The sequence below is a fragment of the Mustela nigripes genome, chromosome 13, assembly GCF_022355385.1.
Source record: "Mustela nigripes isolate SB6536 chromosome 13, MUSNIG.SB6536, whole genome shotgun sequence".
NCBI lineage: Eukaryota > Metazoa > Chordata > Mammalia > Carnivora > Mustelidae > Mustela > Mustela nigripes.
Window position 1 is genome coordinate 72,690,108 of NC_081569.1, and position 25,554 is coordinate 72,715,661.

At 43.8% G+C, this 25,554-nt stretch overlaps 1 protein-coding gene, 1 long non-coding RNA gene and 1 other non-coding gene across 9 annotated transcripts; 2 read left to right on the plus strand and 1 right to left on the minus strand.

The window, feature by feature from the left end:
- Nucleotides 1-1,367: 1,367 nt before the first annotated feature.
- PRMT5 (protein arginine methyltransferase 5) lies at nucleotides 1,368-10,113 on the minus strand. 4 transcript variants are annotated; one of them, XM_059372886.1, is made up of 17 exons: nucleotides 9,968-10,113; nucleotides 9,168-9,286; nucleotides 8,778-8,863; nucleotides 8,469-8,603; nucleotides 7,956-8,068; nucleotides 7,760-7,809; nucleotides 6,344-6,507; nucleotides 5,706-5,867; nucleotides 5,457-5,534; nucleotides 5,306-5,364; nucleotides 5,099-5,221; nucleotides 4,842-5,017; nucleotides 3,946-4,055; nucleotides 3,598-3,691; nucleotides 3,314-3,430; nucleotides 3,039-3,103; nucleotides 1,368-1,897 (listed from the first exon to the last, which is right to left on the minus strand). In XM_059372886.1, exons 1-17 carry the CDS (start codon nucleotides 10,075-10,077, stop codon nucleotides 1,745-1,747), a joined length of 1,914 nt encoding a protein of 637 aa, XP_059228869.1. In that variant the 5' UTR covers nucleotides 10,078-10,113; the 3' UTR covers nucleotides 1,368-1,744. The 4 variants fall into 4 exon arrangements, with proteins under 4 accessions (XP_059228869.1, XP_059228871.1, XP_059228872.1 ...); XM_059372888.1 differs by lacking the exon at nucleotides 9,168-9,286 and having other exon boundaries at nucleotides 10,056-10,092; XM_059372889.1 differs by lacking the exon at nucleotides 9,168-9,286 and having other exon boundaries at nucleotides 9,968-10,058.
- Nucleotides 10,114-10,344: 231 nt separating this feature from the next.
- LOC131998751 (uncharacterized) lies at nucleotides 10,345-23,146 on the plus strand. Of its 4 annotated transcripts, none has more exons than XR_009398848.1 (6): nucleotides 10,345-10,492; nucleotides 12,691-12,724; nucleotides 12,854-12,954; nucleotides 13,231-13,472; nucleotides 18,115-18,262; nucleotides 21,255-23,146. It is a non-coding gene; the product is annotated as an uncharacterized LOC131998751 (long non-coding RNA). The 4 variants fall into 4 exon arrangements; XR_009398849.1 differs by lacking the exon at nucleotides 21,255-23,146 and adding an exon at nucleotides 18,778-18,861 and having other exon boundaries at nucleotides 12,691-12,751; XR_009398847.1 differs by lacking the exon at nucleotides 21,255-23,146 and adding an exon at nucleotides 18,778-18,861.
- TRNAR-ACG (transfer RNA arginine (anticodon ACG)) lies at nucleotides 10,441-10,513 on the plus strand. The gene has a single exon. It is a non-coding gene; the product is annotated as a tRNA-Arg (tRNA).
- Nucleotides 23,147-25,554: the final 2,408 nt, after the last annotated feature.

The following is a 25,554-nucleotide window of genomic DNA, read 5'->3' on the forward strand; positions in this document are numbered from 1 at the left end:
GTACAGATTTTCATTGGCCGAAACCCTAGCATGGGTGGAGCCAAACTCAAATGTTTCTTAGCAACCACCAAGTTCCCACGGATTGGCTAACCTTTCCGGGAGTGGAAACGTCCTAGGGCAGCCGCCCATCGCTCTCTCATTGGTTAGATGACACGCGGAAGGCGGAGAACGCGGGCAAAGAACAAACGAGGACTCTCCCGCCCGACTCCCGGCTCCAGGTGTCTAGGCCACCGCCGTGGGCGGAGCCAGCGAGGAGGTAGTTGACTTCTTTGCTACACTCTACTCCTGATTTCCTAAGAGTCACGGGCCCTGCTTAGCGGCGACAGCTTCGGAATAAGCAGCTGCCTTTCTCATGTCAGGAAGGAGGCTGGACCAGACATCCCCATTCTGAGCGGGCTGTCGACACAACCTTCCTGTCTCCTCCTGCCCTCTGTGCTTGGGCTCCAGGAAACACAAGTCTTGCCACATATTTTGCACTCTAATGGTTATTGCCTGGTTCCACACACCTCCATTGCAAAAGTAAAGTTGGACGTTTCTTCGGTGACTCTTTGGATGCAGCAATACTCAGCCCACTACCCAGAAAGAGAAGAAACTGATGTCCACTCTCAAGTTCCAACAGCTTCCAGAATTCCCATACTTTAGTTTTCCCATCTATTAGCTGCCAGAAACGTAGCTGGTTAGAACATCAAGAGCCAGGAATCTGTGTTCCAGTCTCCATCTGAATACTAACATGACATCTTTGTGTCAGTTTCAAATTCCTTCTCTGTTAAAATGGAGAAATAGGACTCATGACTTCAAACTCTAACCATGTGACTTTTTTAAAATTTGACCAAGAGAGGCAAGTAGGCAGAAAGGCAGGCAGAGAAGAGGGAAGCAGGCTCCCTGCTGAGCAGAGAGCCTGATGTGGGGTTCAATCCCAGGACCCTGAGATCATGATCTGAGCCAAAGGCAGAGGCTTTAACCCACTGAGCCACCCAGATGCCCCTAACCATGTGACTTTATTCAAACAAAACAGGTGGCTTCTTGCTGGTGATACCTGCATGGCTTCCAGCTTCCCTCTCAAGAGCTAGCTATCAGTGCAGTGGCTCAGCAAAGTGGAAGGGGTGTGGGCTTCACTCACTACTCCCATCTTTCTCCACTGGGGCAATCTCTTCTCCCCAGAGAAAAGCCTAATCACCAATCTTAATGGACAAGGCCTCTTTGCAGCTGGTCAGAAAAACCTACACCCAGGAGTCCCAAGAGTGATCATTAAACTTCCTAAATAGGAAACAAAGTGAGGGCCCTTTGGGTCTTGGATAAAGGCATAGATTTGAAAACACATAGGTTTAAGTAGGGTATGGGAAAGCAGAGGCACGGGGCAGCAGGGCTGGAGCGGGAAAAGCTGTAACTTCACTTTATTTGTATTTCCTCCCACAAAACCATCATAATAGGAACAGAGATGGGCAGGGAAAGGGCTGAAAATGTGTTCAATCTGCATATTCTCAGGGCTATTACAGGGAGCACTTGAGGCGCAGCACCTGTTGGAACAGCTTCAGATCCAGCACTAATTCCTCCCACCCTCGCTTGAAGTCTTCAGCTTGGTGGCTTGAGCCCTGCAATTAATTCTCATCCTTTGCCCGCCTTGATGGAAGGCAGGAAAGCCGACTGAAATGCTCCACTCTGATGGACAGATGTACTGTACTTTCTGTGCCACAGGAGCAGAACTTGAAGCTGCTTCCAAGGCTCTGGAACACTTGCAGCAGGGCTAGAGGCCAATGGTGTATGAGCGGCCTGTGGGATTGTGAATAGCAGAACAGACTGGTGCTGTCACAGCCCACTCATACCACACCTTCTTGGAATTGCTGCATCGCCAAAAACGCACACAGATGGTCTGGCCTTCACGTACCGTAATGGGCTGCTGCAAGAAGAAAGACAGGGAGGTTCAGAGTAGAGCTGATGAACTCTATGTGGCAATGTACTGCTGAGCTGAGCATGGAAAGAAAAGGATAAAGTGTGACATTCCAACCCTCATTAGTTTATTTGAAGTCTTTCAGAATGAATAATCAGAACTGAACCATCAGACACTGAACAGATCATCGAAAGTGTGATGAGTGCCGTGAACAGGCAGAGAACATGCACTATAAGAGCACCTAGGAGAGGGAGCGCGCACCTAGTCCCAGTGGTCCCGAAAAGTTATTGGACAAGAGGAATGTTTAAGGAGACCTGGAAGATAAGTATGCTGGGTGAAAAGGTGAACAAAGAACTTTCCAGAAAGAAGAAAGGTGTGAATGCCTGAAGCAGGAAAAAAGGGTACTAGAATCATGACGAGCACTGAGTAATGTACAGATTTGTTGAATCATTATGTTGTACATCTGAAACTAATGTAATCCTGTTAATTATATTTCAGTTTAAAAAAAAGATCCATAGGGCTGACGGCAATATAATCAAGGGGACGGCAGCTGAAAAAACCACCTAAAACTAGATCACACCAAGTCTTACAATGTTAAATCTTTATCCTGAGGGCAGTAGGAAGTCATTGAAGGGTTGGGTTTTGTTTTTGTTTTTGTTTTTTTAAGATGTATTTATTTGAGAGAAAGAGAGCTTGTGTGCACAAGCAGAGGGGTAGGAAGAGGGAGAAAGAATCCCAAGTAGAATCCATGCTTAGCGTGGAGCCCAACACCCATGATGGGCTCAACCTCAGGACCCCAAAATCACAACCTGAGCCGAAAGCAAGAGTCAGACACTTAACTGCACCACCCAGGCAGCCTGAAGTTGTTGAAGGGTTTTAAGCAGGACAGAGACATGATCAGATTTGGGTTTTTAAAAAGATGATTCTTGCTTAAGGTAGAGACTAGACAGAAGAGTAGACAGAGGAGATGTGGGGAAGCCAAGCAGAAGGCACTGAAGATATCTCAAGACCTACAACAGGGCTCCAGGAGCATGTGGGAGCAGCAGAACATGGGTCACAGTCAAGCATCATTCTGAGAGTAGGGAAGGGGCAGAATACCAATGGCAAAAGTTACTTCCTTAACCCACTGAGTGTAGAAGGTGATTCCTACCTTAATGGGGAAAAGGATGGGAAACCATGAGAACATCCCAGGAGAGTGAGTCTCTGGACGGATACCTATGTGAAAAAGAAATGAAAAAATTGTGGTCTCTGTGAGTCTCCTTTTTGCCTGGATTGAGGGGAATGTCTTTTGTGAACAGAAAAATAAGTAATCAAAGACCCACATGCACAGATGTCCTGGGCTCCCTGTGACTCTAAGTGAAGCATGTACATAAGCTGCCCAGGTAACATACTTCTACCCTGACACCCACTACCCCAGACACTCACTCAGGGTGATGTCCTGATAAAGCACAGTCTCAAAGTAGCCTGCAAAACCATGAAGTACTGTGTTCACCTCCACGGGAAACTCCAAGGTGCAGTAGCGGTTGTTGTCAATCATGGGATCTGTTAGGGAAGAGTTGTGTGGATGACAAGGAACCAGAAGTTCTAGATAACTTGGTAAACTAATATCAAGAACAAGGGAAGCTTAGAGAGAGCAGATCTGGGATAGCAAGAAACCAGAAGGTAAGCTCTTACCCATTCAGTCAGAGGACAGTCACAAAGGAACCCACCTCTGTTGGGATGGCTGAAGGTGAAACAGGGCTGGGGCGCAGACAGCTGGTGGAAGTTGTGTAGCCGCACCACGTAAGGCATCTCAAATTGGGCCTATCCCAAGAGACCAAGCAAGAGTTAGAGCAGATAGGCAAAACACACCACTCTCCCAGGTAAAGAAGCCTGAGCCTCCCAGACACAGAAAAAGATAAAAACATTTTCACTTCAACCACTCTCCCACATCCCCATCTCCTTCACCTCTTCACCTTCTCCAGTGGAAGAAAATAGTTGATGTTAATATAGGGAAGAAAAAAAAAAAAAAGAGGACTAAAGAAAATAGAGCTCTCCAGAAGAGAGTGGCTTTTTACCTCAGGGTCTCGGTCCTTTTCCCGACAGGCTCGGACCTCATTGTACAGCTTGGAGGAGGAGATGGGAGCCAGAAAGGAGGTGTACTCCCCAGGGATGCTCACACCATCATCTGCAGAGCAGGAGGGTCATATAAGTTCCCAAGGGATGAAAATGGTGTCCGACTGAAAGTTCAAACCTCCCACATCAAAGCTGGCCAAAAGCACCTTGATCTCAGGGTCCTGAGTTCAAGCCCCGCACTGGGGCCTACTTAAAATTTAAAAAAACAAAACAAAAAACAAAACAGACCCAGGCGGCTCCATGTCATCACATTCCCAGGCCAACCTACTCCCCAACTCCTGTCTTAAGAGATGCTACTTCTAGGTAAGAACTCAAGATATTCTAATCTAGTGGTTCTTCTGTGAGTCAATAAAAGTCCTTGAGATCTGTATGAAAGCTAAGCCCAAGGTACATTTCATGTCAGTACTGGGAGGTATTGCTGAGGTTCAGAAAGATTGCTCTATTTGCTAAGGGCACTGACCCACATCCAACCCACCTTCCCTTAAACCTTTTTTTTAAATTTATCTATTTATTTAAAGATTTTGTTTATATATTTGATAGACAGAGATTACAAATAGGCGGAGAGGCAGGCAGAGAGAGAGGAGGAAGCAGGTTCCCCACTGAGCAGAGAGCCCGATGCAGGGCTCAATCCCAGGACCCTGAGATCATGACATGAGCCGAAGGCAGAGGCTTTAACCCACTGAGCCACCCAGGCGCCCCTCCCCTAAACCTTGTAACCTCCTCTGTGGCTGCTGCCCTATACCACCCCCCCCACACACACTCCCCCTCCACAACCTGCCACAGCCTTCCTAGCTGATAATCCATTCTCCCTACTCAGTACATCTCAGCCTGGAGGCACCTTTTAGGAAGTGTTGGGCTCCATCTAGGCACTCAGGTGACAGTTCATTGTCAGCGAAGGAGCCTAGAAGCTCACTGACGATGATGTCTGCTTTCTCTGGAGCCACCCATTCCCGCATGTCTGATGAAACTACTGTCACCTGGCTTCCCCATTCTTCAAACTGCCAGTTCTCTAGCCTAAGATAAAGATAATGCGAGTGAGGACTCTGAAAAGAAAAACTGGCACACAAACTTCCCAGCAAGGAGGTCGCTACTTACGTCACCACGGCATTTGGGTTCTTCTCCACAGCGTACAGCTTTATCCGCCGGTCAGCCTGCTTGGCTGCCCGCAGGGAAGCGTTCACCAGCGGACCCCGGCCTGCTCCCAGCACCATTAGCACCCTAAGAAAGGGGAAGGGTCAAACTGACTTGGCAGATGAAGAAGTAGGTATGCAAATCTTTGGGATTATGGGGAGAAGCACTCACTGGACATTGGTATCCTTCTCTTCATCTGGCACTCGATCTAACAGACATTTATAGATGGCCTGGGCAAGGAGGGAGAGAAGAATTCATGACTATAATCCCATCTTCACCCAGGTCAACCCAGCCCTATACTTGACCCGGACCCAAACTATACCTGTTGATACTGAGAGTATTTGATGGGGTCCTTTTCAAACACTTCATATGTCTGAGATTCCAGATTGTCCATCAGTGGCTGATGAATGAGAGGAAAAAGGCAAAGTGAGGCAGCCCGCTTCTGGCAGGGACACTGTGCCAGAACACCAAAAACTTTCACTGCCTCCTAAGCTTTGGTAGGATTTTAGGGCACCTACTGCCAGATACATTTTCCCCATGGCTCTTTCCTCTCAGCGCACTCCAGACTCACCTGGAGTGGGGACTGCAGATAGTCTTCATAGCCCTTGGCAAAGAGTTCATAGGCATTGGGTGGAGGGCGGTTCTGACTCAAGTATTCCAGGTACTGGAGGTAAGAGCAGAACTCCTTCTCTGAGTGGTGATTGGTGCCTGTGATGATGAACTGCACTTCCAGCTGTGAGAGAGGGCAGACAATCAGACACAGTCCTCGAACCAACCTTCTGGGATACTGTTATGGGTTATGGCCAGAGAACCCTAGTATAAGGCCTGGACCGGCAGTCTTCCAGTTCAACAAATCCCTCCAGGTATCAACAAAACAGCATGAGGCTTCAGTAAACTCATAAAGCCCTTCTATGTCCCTCCTATGTCATGTAAGCATCATCATGGCTCAAATAGCCCTGTGAATCCTCGCTGTAACATCTTAAATGAAACCCTCTATAAAGTTCTCATGAGATCTAGTTCCTTTTGAAATGTTTCTGGGACTCCTACTGCCATTTGCCTCTTTGTTCTCAAGACCTCCAACTTTGCTGAAATTGCTCTCCAGAAACCAGAGAGGAAGACAATCAGTCCCACCGGGAAAAAAACATCACATACATATGAGTAAGGCAAGAGGATTAGCTAGAGTACCTCTGAAACCCTTTTACCACCCACCTTGAGGAGCCGGAAGATCAGCCTCTGGTGCATCTTAGAAAGAACAGGAAATCCCTTCTTATTGGTCAGGAAAATGCTGGTGGGGAGAATAGCTGCTTTGATGGGCTCCCCAAGCCAACGATCAATGACATGATTAGATGGGAGGTCAGCCCCAATTTCAAGAGCTATGAAAAGATAAAGACCACTTACCAACTGCTAGGCAAGACAGCTTTCCTTTGTGCTTTTTTCTGCAAGATCTGTTGACTACCTAAGAGCAAGGCAGACTGAGGCAGAGTAGCAAAACTGCCCAGCAGCCAAGTATACATGAAACTCCTGATTTTTTTTTTTAACTGTATCCAGCTTCACTAAAGATACTTTTCATGAACAATCATGGTTATTTCAGGCAGGACATGGGCAGACAATCCTCAACAGTATACAACTACTTTCAAACTCTCTTCCTCAGTGCTACCAAAATCAGAGAGCTACAGTAAAACCCAAAGATGTGATGCTCTGAACAGGGAAAGTTTAGAGTGTGGGTTGACGGTTCACATTTAGCATGTTGTTTCACAACTTTTCAAAGCGGACCCTGACTTTCAAGAAATTAAATGAAAATGGCAGAATTTTCAATCTGAAGATCCACAAGCTAAGAGGAACTCTTTTGAGGGATGCCACCTCCGTGGTGACAATCCAATGTCCATATTGTTTGACATACTAGGAATAATGTTTTGGGGTCAGGTTCCAACAGGTCCCTGGGTTAAGGGAGTCAAGTCTATATTGAAGGCATAGAGGGGAAAAGAGGATGTAAAAAATAAACTTTAGTTTTTCCCCACCACAAGGCATCTGTGCCAAGGTGGCTAATGTGTATCAACATCAAGTAATCCCTCCTCTGGGGCACCTGGTGGCGTGTTAAGCGTCTGCCTTCGGCTCATGATCCCAGGGTCCTGGGATCGAGTCCTGCCTTGGGCTCCGTGCTTCATGGGAAGCCTGTTCTCCCTCTCCCACTCCCCAGCTTGTGTTCCCTCTCTCACTATGTCTCTGTCAAAAAATAAATAAAATCCTAAAAAAAAAAAAAGGAATCCCTTCTTCTGGGAACCAAGAGAAAGCTTCTCAAAACTAGAAGGGAAGGTGTTCCCCCTCCCCATGCCACTCCCCCAGTATTAATCTAGCTTTGGAGATATTCTATTAGTGACATATGCCCTTCCTCCAAAACAACAATGAAGTGTTCTGTGTGCTAACAATATAACTTTAAAAAAGAGTAAAACAAAATTCTGCATTTTTTATAAAAATTGATAAAAAGCAGTATTTCAAACTGTAAAGTCACCAGAAGTACACAGCTATCAAAAATGCACACACTCCACTTGGCACCTCTGAAACTCCTGATTCTTATTCACAGGAGGTCAGAGAAGGGAAACCTACCCAAGACCCTGGTAGACTTACCCACCGCAATCCTTTTGCTATAGTCACACAAGGTCCGGAAGTTGTGCCACCTGTCCAGGGTCAAGTACACAAAAATACAGTCAAATATATATGGCCCACTAATCACCATAGCTGGAGGAGACTACCCTATAGGCTCTACCCTGTACTTCCCCTCCCCCTCCCCTCTGCCCTGGTACAGCAGCAAAAGGAGACATACCACATCCATGTCTTCTCCTCTCCACTATATTCCTCTGTATGTGTACTCGGTACATTCTCAATGATATCATCTCTCAGGTCCTCTGGAGCCACCAAGGGTACCCGCATCCAGAACTGCACATGAACAAATACCCTTAGTTCTAAGTACCCTTAGATCTCCATTTTGAATTCATGGGGTCCAGAATGCTTCCTTCAATTATCTTGATCCAGATCTCAAGTTAATCCTTTTATATGTTTTTCCCAACTTGTGATTATATGTACCCATACTCATACCTTGTATATATCCTTATGTAAATATCTGTCCTGTTCTTAATTGCAACTATAAGTTTCTAGAAATAATTGCACATTCTGTATGTTTTCTATCCCTCTGCTTACTACTTTTAGATGGTGGTAGGCAGTACTGACATTTCAGTTCTGCCAAATGTACCCTTTACTGAATGGCTAGGAACAAGAAGGTACGTAGCACAGCCTGACTACCATAATATGCAGCAGGAAATGAGGTTCTCAGCCATACCATGGATGAGTGATGGCCAGTATGGATGTGGTTGGTCAAAACCCTGGCCAAGTTTGTGTTATCTTCCTGATTTAGGGGCAGCAGGAAAGCTGGAAGGCCCAAATATGCCCCAAAATTCAGCTCCTGTAACATGGCCTGGAATGGAGAACAAGAGGAAAAGGTTAAGAGCTAGCAACCCAAATAACTTTGACTGCATTATATTAGATAGTATTACTAAGTTGTGGGAGGAAAAAAAAGGCTCTCTGCACCCAGCCGGGTTAAGAACTTGATATCTAGAAAAGATCCAGTGGAGAGGTCAAACAGTCTTACCGCCTCAGAGTTCCTGCGAATCTTCTCCACTTTTGAGTCTGGCCGAATCCATGGGGAAAGCTTTCCCACAATTAGCGTATTCCAGTCTGCACTCCCCCCATCCAAGAAAGACAAAGACTAAATGAGGTTCAGCACTTGCTCAATTTCTATTTCTTAACAGGAAATAGAGAGAGTAGAGTTGAAAGACAAAGACTTTTTCTATCAGAGATGTGGGATAGCCTGATGCAGAATAAACTAAGGCTTTTTAAGCAGGTAAGCAAGAAGAAAACAAGTTATCTATGTCCCAGAACTAATCAATATGTCCAAGTCAGGAAAGGAGGAGAATAAGGGCACTGTTAGAGCAGTTGTTACTGCCTCTAATAATTAAGGGGCATATGGGATGGTCCCTACCCCTTCCTGACAGCAGTAGGTCTGATCGTGTCTGGGGGCCCGGCCGATTCTTAGCAGGTTCCTGAGTGAACTCCCTCTTGAAACGCGGGTGGAAGACAGGCATGCAGAGGAAATCAAACCTACAACCGCGACAGACCCAGAATCGTCATGTAAAGAGAGTAGCAGTGCCCAAAAAATCCAAGCAACTGGATTAGGCTATCTCAATTCTGCACAACCCTTTTAGCCACCATCAGTCACCCGACTGGACTACTAAATTCAGCCCACCTTGGTGCCTATCACTTCCGCTGCACTGTGCCTCACTTTCTTCCCACAACATAGGCATGGAAAAGGAGAAAAGATAAAAGCCACGCCAAGTGGATTTTCTACTCTGCTGTCTTGGGTTTTCCAAGACTGTCACATCCAGATTTGCCCCAGTACCGCCCATGCCTTCCCCCTCAAGGTTTATCTCTTCTCTTCCTAACCCTCTAACACTCCCCCGACTCGGAGACTATAATCCCGCTCTCCGGGGCCCTGGCGGTCTGTAGTCCCCTTTTTGAGTTTACCTGACAACTCCCCTGACTTTGGGGCTCAGTGACCATATGCCCCAGCAAGTTTTTGTTTGGTTGGTTTTTGTTTTTCTTTTTTTCCCACACTCCAGGCTCTAAGGCTTCTCGATCCTCCCCCAAGGAGTAATGGTTTCTCCCGCCCTAATCTTACCCACTCCGACCCCCTAACCCCTGCCTCTTGAGGATGACTAGTCTGACCCTCTTCGACCCCGAGTTCGGAGCCCGCATTCCGCTTGCGGAGGTCTGGGCCCTCACCCCTGCTTGGCCACAGCCCCCAAAGTGTCAGCTATTTCGGGGACGCAGTTCAGGTCCCGCCCGCTGGACACGCGGCTCCCACCAGCACCTCCGACCGCCATCGCCGCCATCTTTTCCCTCGCGCTGTCCACGCCGGGATTCCTTGCTATTAGCAGCCAATCACAAAGCCAGAAAAAAGCCCCCGGAAGGCGGGATAAGTCGCCCTAACAACCAGAGCGTCTTCTAGGGCTTCGGAGCAGGAGGCGTAGGGGTTCTTCCCGCCAATCCGCGGGCTGCACAGTGACGTACGACGTGGCTCCGGAAGATCCACCAATCTTAGGGTCTGATTCTCGACGAACTTCAATCTCCCATAATGCTTCGTGAATTCATGGACCTCTGTTGAGGGACTACACGTCCCATGAAACCCTGCAGTAAAAGCTTGAAGTAACATCACGGATTGAAGTAACATCACGGAGAAAGCCGTAATTGTCTCAGGGCCAGTGGCGCAATGGATAACGCGTCTGACTACGGATCAGAAGATTCCAGGTTCGACTCCTGGCTGGCTCGGTGGGACAAAAGTTCCTTTATTGAGCAGCATCTTTTTTAAGTCTTCCTTTCCTTAACGCTCTCTGAAGTTTTCTTGTTCTTCATGCTTTCGTTTTTCAGGTCTTAATTTGATTGAGTTCTGCAGCCATCTATATCAGCTTTTTTCCGTTAATTCAGAGTTGGTCTTGTGCCACTGCTTGGGTCCATCTAACCTTGAGAAAATTGGGGTAATGGCGGGTGCTCTTAAAATGGCATTGTAGGGCCTTAGTATAGTTACAAATAGATTGTGGCAATTCAGCCACTAATTCTCCATGATTCTAAATCTCAAAACACAAAAGGTAAGCACACACGCACACGCACGCACGCACTCCTTCACAGTGAAGCATCACAACGGAGAGGAGTCCACTCCTTCACAGTGAAGCATTACAACGGAGAGGAGTCATGAACTGCCTAGCGGAGGCCTGGGAAAATATCTTCATTCTTGTTAGAGGGACAGAATGGAAGGAGAGGAATGAAGCAAGGAAAGACACAGGGAAGAGAAAGGGGATACCCTAAGGCAGGGAGCCCAGAGGTGTTGAGGGCCTGGCAGCGGAGATGGAAAGGAGAGCACAGTACAAAAGGCCCGAAGAAGGAGGCGTTGACAGAACTTCGGAACTCCCTGGCTAGGAGCCTTAAGAAAGAGGAATCTGGGTTCTGGCCTCTCTCTGAGTGAAACAAGAAAGAAGTGGGTTTAGGGACAGTCAGAGTCGGGTTTGGAAAGCTGAATTAATTGGACGCCTAGGGGGCGCTGTGTAATAGAGAGTTGGATGAACAGTGAGGTGAACCAGACAAGATTTGGAAATGGCCAGAAGAGAGGTAGTGACAGAAGCCACCAGACTGAATGAGATCATCCTGGCTCGTCTGGGACAAAGTCCTTGGACACATGGTAAGGGTGTGGATAGGATAAGCTCTGAAGAGCCATGGGTGCAATGTAAGTGCTCCAGAAGGATGAAATTCTAAAAGCCAAACAAGTTAAGAAAATATCTATGAAGCCTAGAGGGGTTGGAAGTGCTTTTGTCTCATCTTAGTCCTCATTTGGTTCTTGCAGATACTACTACTAAAGCTGCTACAACAACAACTACTACTAGGCTTTATTTTTAAAATGATGTTATTTATTCCTTTGTCAAAGAGAGAGCACAAGCAGGAGGAGTGTCAGGCAGGAGGAGAGGAAGGCTCCCCACTGAGCAAGGAGCCCATTGCCCATGTAGATGCAGGACTGGATCCCAGGACCTTGGGATCATGACCTGATCCCCTGGGATCATGACCTGATCCAAAGGCAGACATCCAACTGACTGAGCCACCCAGGGTTTCTTTCTTTCTTTTTTTTTTTTTAAGATTTTTATTTATTTACTTGACAGAAGTGAGAGATCACAAGTAGGCAGAGCAGCAAGCAGAGAGAGAGGGGGAAGCAGGCTCCCTGCGGAACAGAGAGCTAGATATGGGGGTCAATCCCAGGACTCTGAGATCATGACCTGGCCTGAAGGCAGAGGCTTAATTCACTGAGCCACCCAGGCTTTATTTCTGAAAACAGTTTTAGATTTACCCAAAAGTTGCCCAGACAGTGCAGGGAGTTCCCATATGCCTCCCCACAGGTTTCTCTATTACTAACATCTTAACATATATGGTACATTTATTACAACTCATGGACCAATGCTGATACATTTTTAATAGCTAAAGTCCATAGTTTATACAGATTTCCTTAGTGTTTACCTAATGTCTCCTCGGCTCCTCTGGGCTGTGTCAAGTTTCTCAGTTGTTCCTCGTTTTTGATGGCCTTGATAGTTTTGAGAAATACTGGTCAGGCATAGTATGGAATACCCCTCTATTGGAATCTGTCTGATTGTTTTCTCAGGATGACACTGGGATTATGGGTTTGGGGAGGAAGATCACAGAGATAAAGTGTCATTTTCATACTGTCATGTCAATAGTAGGTACTATCAACATCATTTATGACTATTGATGTTGACCTTTATCACCTGGCAAAAGTAGTGTTTATCAGGTTCCTCTACTGTAAAATTACACTCTCCCCAGCCCCTTTCATCCTATGCTCATTGGAAGGAAGTCACCATGTGCATCCCATACTTAAGGGGTAGGGAGTTATGCTGGCCCTCCTTTAGGGCGGAGTGTCAACAATATTTATTTGGAATTCTTCCCTGCAGGTCTTATGAGTAGGTGGCTGTCCAAAGGAAGTGGGTGAGTGCTTTACCAACACTGTAAGAGGTAAAAGAGAGTTTGGAGGAGGCCTGCTTGTTCTGTGCCCCAGCTGTGCCCAACCAAACTCTACATTCAGAGAAGACTTATTAGATGTTGTTTCTTCTTCAGAAGCTAATTATCTGGGCTGTGGACCATCTGTGCTCCTGGCATCTTCCTCCTGATGTCAAGCTGGTGGCTGCTCTGTTGGCTGTTAACTAACCCATCCATGGGTAAGAGTGAGGGAGGAATATCTATGAAACAGTAATGTAAGTTTTGCCATTGGTTAAAATAATTTTCGAAAGAACTTGTGCAAAAAGAGCCTGGAATGTCTGGCTGGCCTTAAAATAACTTCACAATGGGCTAAATTTCATTTGTCTGTGATGTCTTTTTTTTTCTTTCTTTTTTTTTTTTTTTTTTCATTCAAAATGGCCCCAGGTCTAGGGCAAGCATGATGCTCAACAGTTCCCAGTAATTCCATATTGCATTGCTCCCCGCCTTTCCGACAGCACTTTCCTGTGACTTCTAGAAACAGCAGGTACTATGAGTCTGCCTATATGAGCCAGAGAGAAGCAGAAGCGAAGGAGTGAAAAAGAAATAGAGCACCTGGGAAAGTCAGAGTTGGTGAAGAAGTCTGTTTTCTGTTCAGCCTCCCTCTGCCCTGCCCTCCATGCTGAACTCTTGTGCTCAGAAGCATGTAAGTCACTGACTGGAACGCCTACTGGATGCAAGCCTTTACTGAGATGAAAAGGTAGGGAGATGGTAGGTCAGAGGGAATACCCTGGGTATTTGAGAAATAATGTTACTTTCTTCAACAGGAGCCAGTGACCAACAGGCAGAACCTTGGAAACTTTTCTGGAATGGAAAGAGTATCCTCTCGCTGAGAATTCTCCCCATGCCCCTCCAGCCCCTTCCCCTCACATTCCTCACCTCCAGGCCCAGTTCTTTTACCTGATCCTGTTTTTGTGACCTTGTTTAAACACCTCCAGCCCATTGTAAACACTCCTTTCATGCTCAGCTCCTCCCTCAACACTTACCTCCCTCCCCAGCACCCCTTCACTCACCTCTGTGCCTGCCCAGCCAGCTAAACTCTTCAACACCAAAATAATGGCCCGTTTGACCCTCCTACTGCTCCAAATTGCTTCTGTACAATCAAGGCTGGCCTGCAGCTACCAAAGTGGCAGAGTTACTGAGGCAAAATAATCTGTGCCGATTTGCATTCTCTTCCTTGTCAGCTCTATTATACAGTGTTTATCTGTCAAAATGAATAGAAAGTAGAAACTGTTCTGGAACACCGGAAAAGATGGAAAATTACCCGATTTGTTTACAAAGCCAGAACATACCGAATAGCAAAACCTGTCAGAAGAAGCCCCCTGCCCCAAAAAAACCCTATAGACCAATCTCACTTATACTTGATCTTAGCCAAAAGGTCGAGAAGCGATAGACCAATCTCACTTATGAATATATATGTAAAAATCCTAAAATATTTAAGTTTAACACATAAAAGACAGCAGTATATTAATATAATAATTACATACCACAACCAATTAGGGTTTAATGTTGGAACTTAAGATTAGGTCTGAAGAAATTTATTTAAATAAAAGATCAAAAATAAACCAAACAAGGGACCCTGGGTGGCTCAGTGGGTTAAAGCCTCTGCCTTCGGCTCAGATCATGATCCCAGAGTCCTGGGATGGAGCCCCACATCAGGTTCTCTGCTCAGCAGAGAGCCTGCTTCCTCCTCTCTCTCTCTGCCTGCCTCTCTGCCTATTTGTGATCTCTGTCTGTCAAATAAATAAAATCTTAAAAAACAAAACAAAACAAAAACCCAGAAAACTAAGAAGAGGAAGTCATTTAAAAAAAAAAAAGAAAAGAAAAAGAAAAACATCTGATCATTTTTAAGAGTCACCAAACAGAACATGGCAAATCAATTCCATTTGCTGTAAATACTCCTAATAGTCTTAATATTCTTCATATATAAATGCATATGTGTGTGTATATATATATATATATATATATATATGAAGTCAACAATGTATGTAAAAACAAGAATGTCTAGTCTCATCACTATGTCATTTAGTATTATTGTGAAGAACCTGGAAATTTTAAGAAAGGGTTATAACTTTTGGAAAGAGATACAAATTTATCACTTTGCAGATGATATGATTGTATACATAGAGAATCCATGAGAATCAATTTTAAAATGAGAATTAATAACAGAATTCAGAAAAGTCACTTGATACAAGACAAATACAAATCTGTAGCCTTTCAAATGCTGAGAATCACCAGTCAGAAGACATAATTAATAAAAATATCCCAATAACATGATAGTCAAGGTAATGGACTATGGAGCCAGATGGTTAAAGCTCTGTTCATCCACTTACTAACTACATGACCATAACCTCTCTGGCCTCGGTTTCCTCGTCCATAAAATGGGAATGTAAATAATAGTACTTATCTCATAAAGCTGTTAAGAGGATTAGTTAAGTTTTGGGTTTGTTTTTTCTTTTTTATTATAAGTCATACAGTTTCATTGTTGTTTTTTTTTAAGATTTTTATTTATTTATTTGACAGACAGAGATCACAAGTAGGCAGAGAGGCAGGCAGAGAGAGAGGAAGAAGCAGGCTCCCTGCTAAGCAGAGAGCCTGATGTGGGGCTCCATTCCAGGACCCTGAGATTATCACCTGAGCCGAAGGCAGAGGCTTTAACCCACTGAGCCACCCAGGCGCCCCTAGGGTTGTTTTTTAATTTATTTTTATTTTTATTTTTTTAAGATTTTATTTATTTATTTGACAGAGAGAAATCACAAGTAGACAGAGAGGCAGGCAGAGAGAGAGAGAGAGAGAGAGAGGGAAGCAGGCTCCCCGCTGAGCAGAGAGCCCGACGTGGGACTCGATCCCAGGACCCTGAGATCATGACCTGAGCCGAAGGCAGTGGCTTAACCCACTGAGCCACCCAGGCGCCCCAAGGGTTGTTTTTTTAAAAAAAGATTTTATTTCTTTATTTGCCAGAGAGAGAGACAGTGAGAGAGGGAACACAAGTGGGGGAGTGGGAGAGGGAGAAGCAAGCCGAGCAGGGAGCCTGATGAGGGGCTGGATCCCAGGACTCTTGGGATCATGACCTGACCCAAAAGCAGGTGCTCAACAAATGAGCCATCCAGGCACTCCAGGATTAGTTAAGTTTAAATTAGTTACAAATACTAAAGCATTGAGAACCTACCCTGCACATAATAAGCCTTCAATACTATGATTAGTTTTTTCCTCATTCACTACAATAACAAGAACACTGCTATAAAATACTTAGCTAGAACCTTCCTGAAAAATGTGAAGAACCTATGTAAAGAAAATTACAAACTTTTGCTGAGAGAAAAACTGAAAGACAGAAATAAAATGGAGAGACAAGCCATGTTCTTTAAAAAAAAATCTTATAAAGATGTCAGTTCTTACCAAATTAATTTCTCACTTTTACAACATCCAATCACAACTCTAATGGAATCTTTTGTTACTTGATAAAATGATTCTACTGTTCATTTGTAATAAAAATCAGACAAGAAAAGCAAAGAAAATTCAAAAAAGGAGGAGAAAGGAGAAGGAACTGACTCTATACTTTAAGCCCTTTACTTAAAACCCTTTATGAAATAAGCAGTAGATAAATAAAGGGCTACAATGTGCAGTTGGTTTAAGAATAGGGAGACTAAAAGAGCTAAACCAGTAGCCCAGAAACAGACCAGTTATATGTGTATACATGTTTGTAATGAGATATATGATTTGAATTGTAATAATAAAACCAGCTAACATACTGAGCCCTTATTTTGTGACAGGTTCTATGAAAAGCACTCTACTGGGATGCCTGGGTGGCTCGTGGGTTAAAGCCTGTGCCTGCAGCTCAGGTCATGATCCCAGGGTCCTGGGATCGAGCCCTGAATCAGGCTCTCTGCTCAGCAGGGAGCCTGCTTCCTCCTCTCTCTCTGCCTGCCTCTCTGCCTACTTGTGATCTTTCTCTCTGTCAAATAAATAAATAAAAATCTTTAAAAAAAAAGAAAGAAAGAAAAGCACTCTACATTTGCAAGAACTCTGTGAGATAGGAGGTATTATTCTCTTGGTCTTAAAAAGATAAAGTGAGTTGCCCCCTAAGAAGGGGTTTAGATGGGATGCAAACTTAGGTCAACTGACTCTGGAGCCTTTGATCTTAACCTTAAGGCATATTATCTATAATTTTCCTTCCAGAAAGCTATTCTAGACAATCTTCACGAACTGGGACAAAGATTAATTAAGAGAAATGCTTAGTGTAGCATTTTTTAAATGATTACAAAGAATGTAAAATAACAAGTTGGATATCCTATAGAGGTATGGTTAAATAAATCATCCATGCAATGAAATCTTAAGCAGCCATTAAAATCAATGTAGCCAGAGAAAATTTAATAACATGGAGGGGCGCTCAATGATATGCTCTTCTGACACAAATTACAAACTGTACATACAGAATGACTTTGATATGTGGGGAAAAATGGTATTTTCCAAATTTTCTGTAATAAACATGTTTATATTATAGGGAAGACATTTTTAAAAATGAGTATAAAACCAAGGTGCCTGGGTGGCTCAGTCAGTTAAGCATCTGCCTTTGGCCCAGATCATGATCCCAGGGTCCTGGGATCAAGCCCCACATCTAGCTCTCCACTCAGCAGAGAGACTGCTTCCCCTCTCCGTCTGCTGTTCCCTGCTGCTTGTGTTCTCTCACTCTGTCAAATAAATAAAATCTTAAAAAAAAAAAAAAAAAAAAAAAAGATGAGTATAAGACCTGTGCCCTCCCTGGGCTTTCTGATTGTTTAGATCCTTCTTTCTGTTGAAGACCCCACCCCTGCCCTGTCTCCAGGCCCCTGATGCCCCGTCTTCAGCAGTTACTCTCACCTCAAAGCACTAAAATAGCCCTCCTACACAGACTAGTATTTGTTCAGTCCTATCTCTATGCCAGGCACTTTTATTTATTTATTTATTTTTAAGATTTTACTTATTTATTTGACAGACAGAGATCACAAGTAGGCAGAGAGGCAGGCAAAGGCGGGGAGGGGGAAGCAGGGAGCCTAATGCGGCTCGATCCCAGGAGCCAAGGATCATGACCTGAGCTGAAGGCAGAGGCTTTAACCCACTGAGCCACCCAGGTGCCCCTATGCCAGGCATTTTAAATATATTATCTCACTTAATCCTCAGGACATAATCTTCTGGGGGAAGAATTACTGATATACCCATTCTGTAGATGAGAAAACTGAGATTAAGTATCTTGAATGAAGTTATGCTTTGGTTAAATGGTGGAGCCAGAATGAGAATCCAATTCTTCTAATTCCCAACTCAATGCTTTTTCTTCTTCTTTTACCTTTCCCAAAATGTGGTCCAAGAACCTTGGGGCTCCCTGAGACCCTTTTCAGGAGGTGCTTGAGGATCTCCTACATGTCTGTGTGAGGCCAAGTTTTCTTTATTCAACCAAAGCCATGTATCACCACAAAAAGAAGATAAAGGAATTCACTTGTCTTCTATTTAAACCAGGTATCAAGGAGATTTATAGAAATAAAAAACAATGTTACTCTTATTGTTAAATTTTGTTTGTTTCAGAAAATATACTTCTTTTACTAAAATGTATTTTTGGAGTGCCTGGGTGGCTCAGTTGGTTAAGTGTCTGCCTTCAGCTCAGGTCATGATCCCAGGGTCCTGGGACTGAGTCCTCTATCAGGCTCCCTACTCGCCAGGGAGTCTGCTTCTCCCTCTCACTCTGCCCCTCCCCTCTGCTCGTTCTCTCTCTCTCTCTCTCAAATAAATAAAATATATTTTTTTAAGATTTTATTTATTTATTTGTCAGAGAGAGAGAGCAAGAGAGGAGGGAGAACAGAAGGGCAAGGCAGAAGCAGGCTCCCCGCTGAGCAAGGAGCCCGATGAGATGCGGGACTACATCCCAGGACTCTGGGATTGTGACCTGAGCTGAAGGCAGCAGTTTAACCAACTGAGCCACCCAGGCGTCCCTCTCACATAAATAAAATCTTTATTTTATTTTTATTTCTTTTCAGCGTAACAGTGTTCATTGTTTTTGCACCACACCCAGTGCTCCATGTAATACGTGCCCTCCTTAATACCCACAACCTGGCTCCCCCAACCTCCCACCCCCCTAAATAAAATCTTTTAAAAATGTATTATTTATGCTAACATGCAATGAGCTTTTTTTAATGAATTAATAAATTCTTTAAAATTTTCTCAGTTTTAATTTTTTTTATTGGGAAAATATTCGGCTTATTCAGTTTATTGTGAATGTCTGGAATATCAGATACATCATTTCAATATATAAATATCCAATCACAATTCAAAGTCCAATTTAGATTACCTGGATTTTTCTTTGCTTTTCTCTAACAATGACAACTAAGACCCTTCTATATTTTATTAGTTTCTTTATTTTTTTAAAAGATTTATTTGACAGAGATCACAAGTAGGCAGAGAGGCAGGCAGAGAGAGAGAGGGGGAAGTGTGGGGCTCCATCCCAGGACTCTGGGATCAGGACCTGAGCCGAAGGCAGATGCTTAATAACTGAACCACCCAGGTATCCCTATCTTCAACTTTTTCTGAATAAAAAGTTTCTGTTCTTAAGACATAGGCTTAAAATTCATATATTTGATATTAGTACATGGCATTTTATCTGTAATAAGAAGGAGATCGAATTTCAATGAATACTAGAAAACTATTCAGCCCTTACTCATTATTTACTGTTTTTTCCCCTCTGACATGATGCAGAAAGTGCTTTTGGTTCTATGTCTGCCACCAGGGACTATGTACTACGTTCACAAACTTGAGATCTGATCAAGAACATATTCAAGAGGCACCTGGGTGGCTTAGTTGTTAAGCATCTGCCTTTGGCTCAGGTCATGATCCCAGGGTCCTAGAATCAAGCCCCACATAGGCTCCCTGTTCAGTAGAAAGCCTGCTTTTCCCTCTCCCACTCCCCCTGCTTGTGTTCCCTCTCTTGCTGTGTCTCTCTCTCTGTCAAATGAATAAATAAAATCTTTTTTGAAAAGAGCTAAGGGAAAAAAATCATTATTTTTTTGAAAAAGATCATATTCAGGAAGATTTATTTGAGAGAAAGAGAGAGAGGAGCAGGAGTAGAAGAGAAGGAGGGGCAGAAGCAGACTCCCTGCCGAGGTGGGGCTTGATTCTAGGATGCTGAGATCAGGACCTGAGCCAAAGGCAGACACTTAACTGAGCCACCAACTGAGCCACCCAGGTGCCCCAAGATCATACTTAAATCAAAGCAGGGGCGCCTGAGTGGCTCAGTCGTTAAGTGTCTGCCTTGGGCTCAGGTCATGATCCCAGGGTCCTGGGTTCAAGCCCCACATCGGGCTGCCTGCCTGCTTCTCCTTCTCCCATTCCCTCTGCTTGTTTTCCCTCTCTTGCTGTGATTCTCTCTGTGAAATAAATAAAATCTTAAAAAAAAAAAAAATCAAAGCAGTTGTGACTTAATGGAATGTGGATACTATATGACTCCACCTTGGCAAAGGGTTACATTCAAGAAACTCCATGGGAGCTCTGAAACTTTATTAGGTGCCAGATAGGATTTCTAAGTACTTTGTGTGTAGTAAGTCATTCAATTATCACAGCAAACTTCTGAGGTGAGTACTGTGACCATCCCCAGCTTACAAATTGGGAAACTAAGTAAGGTGTGGAGAGAGGGGGTATCTGTTGCAATGTCACAAAACTTGAAGAGGCCTGGCTTGCATGAACCCATACAGTCTGGTTCCAGAACCTGCTGTCCTAAGACCCCCTGGTACCTTAGGTCCAGGTATGTCTTTTCCAAGCAACATCATGTTTACTGATTTCCTTATCCTGGACTCTGGGAAGAGGATGCCCCACACATCAGATGGACATCCCTTCCACTAGAAAGTGCTATCCTCTCAAGTATATTGACACAACAGTACAGATACTGGGCTCTAGTGAGTGCAGGGAGTTGAAGACACAGAGGACTACTGGCAAACAGAGGTTCTGGGTCTACGAAGCTGGGGCCAGATCCTGAAGACCTCGCCAGCGTCCTCCTGCCACCCCATGAGGTTGATGGACACCTTTCCTGCCACTGCCCCATCCTATGCAGGTCCTCCTTTAGAGGCCTTACCAAGTGTCCTAACTGTCCCTCCTCTCATATCCCTCTGCCGGGCCAATTTTTATGACAATTCTAATTTGCTTTTCTTAAGTATTTTGTAATTTTCACTTCATTTTGTCATTTCTACAAAGAGAGTCCCCATAGCTTAGCTGTGGATTCAGGTCCTTGAGGACCTTGTTTTATGAAGAGAGCTTGCAATTAGGCCTTGTTCCTGCCCCCAGTGTAGCCCCTCTCTCCAGTAACCTAACTTATATCCCCAGTTCAGTGTCTCTTTCAAACAGGTTTAGGGCTAGAAAGAAAACCAGAATACTTGTGTGATGGTGAATTTATGTGTTTCAACTTGGCTAGCCTATAGTACCCAGTTATTTATTTTTTAAGTAATTATTTTATTTATTTATTTGACAGAGACAGCGAGAAAGGGAACACAAGCAGGAATGGGAGAGGGAGAAGCAGGCCTCCCGCTGACCAGGACTCTGGGACCAACCTGGATCAAAGGCAGAAGCCCAACACTTAAGCCACCCAGGTGCCCAGATTTTATTTATTTGAGGGGGGAGGGGCAGAGGAGAGGGACAAGTAGACTCCCGGCTGGGCAGGGAGGCTTGACATGGGGCTCCATGTCAGGACCCCCAAGATCATGACCTGAGCCAAAGTCAGACACTTAACCAACTGAACCAACCAGGTGCCCCAGTACCCAGTTATTTATTTTTTTAATATTTTATTTATTTATTTGACAGACAGAGATCACAAGTAGGGAGAGAGGCAGGCAGAGAGAGAAGAGGAAGCAGACTCCTTGCTAAGTAGAGAGCCCGACGCAGGGCTCGATCCCAGGACTCTGAGATCATGACCCGAGCCGAAAGCAGAGGCTTCAACCCAGGCGCCCCAAGTACCCAGTTATTTAAGCAAACACTAATCTAGGTGCTGCAGTGAAGACATTCTGTGGATGGGGTTAACAACTATGATCAGCTGACTTTAAGTAGAGTACTCTTGGTTACGCAAAAATGTCTCATCAGATCAGTTTAAGGCCTTTTTTCTTTTTCTTTTCTTTTCTTTTTTTAAAAGTAAATTCTGCTCCTAACATGGGGTCCCTAAAAAGACCCTGAGATTAAGAGTTGCATGCTCTTGATCTGGCCAGCCAGGCACCCCAGTTTAAGGCCTTTAGAGCAAAAACTGAGGTTTCCCACTGAAGAGGAAGTTCCATCTCAAGACAGCAAGACATGAGTGGCCTGCCTATAGCCCGCCCTGCAAATTTCAGAATTGCCAGCCCCAAAATCACATGAGCCAATTCCTTAAAATAAATCTCATTTTATATAATACAACAAATAGAAAAAGTAATAATACAATATAATATAAAACATAAGTTCTTTTTCTCTGGAGAACACTGACCTTGCTCTTTAGATAACTCTTTTCTAAATTCTAGACTGATTGTTTACTTTTGATTATATATTCTTTCTTCAGCCAGGCTTGGCACATTTAGGTCTCGCTAAATTTCAGTTGTATTTTTCTAGACCAGGAAAGCCACTTAGGCTAGACTTCAACCACTCAAATACAAACCACTTTTCACAGTAAATTATTTCTACAGATTGCTAATCTTGTCCATTATCAGTTGACTCCTAAATTTTCAGTCTCAAGATATAAGGAAATCTACCAGTTCCTTTAACAAAACCTAGCCCAGGTCCTTCGAGATGGGTAAGGTGGAAAGACTGTTAAGGGGTGAGGGACCTCACAGAGAGGCTGTACCTTAGGGATTTCCCTCTCTTTTCGGGAGCATCAGGCTGGCCTCTAGATGGCACTAGATTTCCTCTGTGCTGGATGAGGAAGAAGGCAGGGTCACGGCCCCAGAGACCTGGATAGTCACCCTTTGTTGAGAACCTTGGGACAGATTGTGTTTGTCCAAGAGCCCCAGAGTTTCCTTATGGAGAACAATCCTATCTCAAGCTCTGGAGGTGATTTATTTTGTTTCTCATTATAGAGGAAGAATCAGCAAGACTGGGTTCTTGGTCAGATGGGGCAAAAGACAAGATGCCTATGAAAGAAAGGACAGGCAGCAAATATAAGCCTTTTCTGAAAAGTGTGAGGGGAGCAAGGGCAACTGAAGTCCAGTACACTATCATTCAGCTGTCACTGTCACCCAGCCTCTCCACTGGCCCTCCAATCCCCTTCCTGCCTATTCCACAATAGCCAATACCTCACACGTAGTGCACCTCCTGCCATCTCCTGTCACTGTGAGGAATGAAAGGACGAGGACAAACCACTGTAATGCCCATTTTGGGCAGCACTGAACACCTCTTGTGTCCCTTCTCCCACCTTCATGGCACACTTTTGAGAAATTTTTCTACCAAGCGATATTCATAAGCTCAGTAGCTACTTTTTCATAAAATTACTAGAATTAATATACTTTCTGTAATACCAAAAAAGCAAAGATACCTGAGCAAGACACAGATGCAATGATACTCAGTTAAGCATTTTGTAGTAGGACAAACTGGAAGCAATCTAAATATCTCTCCTGAAGGGAATGGTTAAATTATGATGTAGCCATACTCCAGCATGAGTATGAGCTAATATTGCTGTACATATGTTTGCAAATGTTTAGAAAAAGCTCTGGCATTATATTCACCAAATCACTCTGGTTACTGTAGCGTAGTGGATTGGGGTAAAGGGCTGTGTGCGTGTGTCTCAGGGGGTGTGGTAAATCTTTTATTTTTTACTATTATGTATTTGTTTTGTTTGAGCTTTTTTATAAGACACATTTTTGTTGTAGTTAAGCCAATAAATATATTTTTTCATAGAGTTGGGCAGCACGGTTGCAAGCAAATTATCGGTCTTATTTGAGTTTGGGGAAACACAAGGAACAGCTAGCTGTCCAGCTCCATGTCATTTAGGGAGCGAGGACTGGGAACCATTGCTTTGGAAGCCATTTTGGTTTCTCATTTTCCAACAGGTAGTTGGAAATCTAAACATTTCTCAGACCCCAGCTTTCCAGAGATTTGATCGAAGCCATGGGATATTTTTCACAAATTTTGGTTATTTAAGATGAAGACTTTCCTTGGTGCATGATTTACTCATTTCTAACCCTGTGCCTTCCCCCACTACCCCTTCCCTTCTTTATCTTTGTCATTTTTTCCAAAATGCCATCCCAAACTTACTTCTAAAGCCTGAACTAAAGCTCTCTTCCCTACTAAGACTCCACCTTATAATTCCTGATTCACTTCTCTTGGTTTTCAACCATATTCATTTGCACTTGCTATTACATTATATTCTTAGACTGTTTTTATGTGTCTACTATTAAGTTTTAGACCTTGAGGACAGGATCCATTTCTTTTTTATTATTATCCTTATTATTTCAAATACTAAAACCTACTTTGGTTTAAGATGAGTACCTCATTAAATGAGGAAATGCTGAATGCCATAATAAATATCAGGAAAAACTATTTTGAGATTTTTTTTTTAAAGATTTTATTTATTTATTTGACAGAGAGAGATCACAAGTAGGCAGAGAGGCAGGCAGAGAGAGAGAGAGAGAGAGAGGAGGAAGCAGGCTCCCTGCTGAGCAGAGAGCCCGATGCGGGACTCAATCCCAGGACCCTGAGATCATGACCTGAGCCGAAGGCAGCGGCTTAACCCACTGAGCCACCCAGGCGCCCCTATTTTGAGATTTTTGTTGTTCATCTCTAGATGCTACTAACTACAAAGGAAAATGTATTCTATATATAAGAGAGATTGGCAGTTACCACCTTAAATAAGCAATCAAAGTCAGCATAATTAATTGTGAGACATTCCAACCTGATATGGCTCCAGGGTGATATAATGTGAAGTACATAATATCATCTATTAAGTATTCTTTGCAAAAACGTTTAACCTGAATCAAATAAAGCCTATAGACCTACTTCCAGTTTATAGGAAATAGAGGCTTGTAGCACTGTCCAATAGAACTTTTTTTTAATAGTTGGTTTATTTTTAGTGTTTATTTATTAAGTTATCTCTAACCCAACATGGAGCTTGAACTCATGACCCCAAGATCAAGAGTCATGTGCTCTACCAACTGAGCCAGATGGAAGCCCCTAGAACTTACTTTTCTTTTTAAAAAAATTTTTAGGGCGCCTGAGTGGCTCAGTGGGTTAAACCTCTGCCTTCAGCTCAGGTCATGATCTGGGGGTCCTGGGATCAAGCCCCATATCGGGCTCTCTGCTCAGCAGGGAGCCTGTTTCCTCCTCTCTCTGCCTGCCTCTCTGCCTACTTGTGATCTCTGTCAAATAAATAAATAAATTAAATCTTTTAAAAAAAACCTTTTTTTTTTAAAAAAAAACGTTTTTTTTAAAAGATTTTATTTATTTATTTATCAGAGACAGCAAGAGAGGGAACACAAGCAGGGAGAGTGGGAAAGGGAGAAGCAGGCTTCCCACAGAGCAGGGAGCCCCATATGGGGTTCAATCCCAGGACTTTGGGACATGACCAGAGCTGAAGGCAGAAGACCAACAACTGACCCCCCAGGTGCTCTAGAATTTTCTATAATGATGTAAATGTTCTATATTTGCACCACCCAGTATGGTAACCACCAACCTACTGAATTTTAATTTTAATTTTAATTAACTTAAATTTGAATTTAAATAGCTACATGTGGCTAGTGGCTACTATATTGGACAGAACAGGAGATCAAGTTCACCACCACCAGAAACAATTGGACAATGGAACATTCTACAAAGTAACC

Bases quoted from the DNA above. Each gene is read 5' to 3' on its own strand.
- PRMT5 (XM_059372886.1), bottom strand. From the start codon at position 10,077: ATGGCGGCGATGGCGGTCGGAGGTGCTGGTGGGAGCCGCGTGTCCAGC. The intron at 5,018-5,098 runs GTAAGTAGCGAC...TCTTTATCTTAG, and splicing joins AACCCAAATGCCGTGGTGAC to GCTAGAGAACTGGCAGTTTG. The intron at 3,692-3,945 runs GTAAAAAGCCAC...CTCTTGGGATAG, and splicing joins AAAAGGACCGAGACCCTGAG to GCCCAATTTGAGATGCCTTA.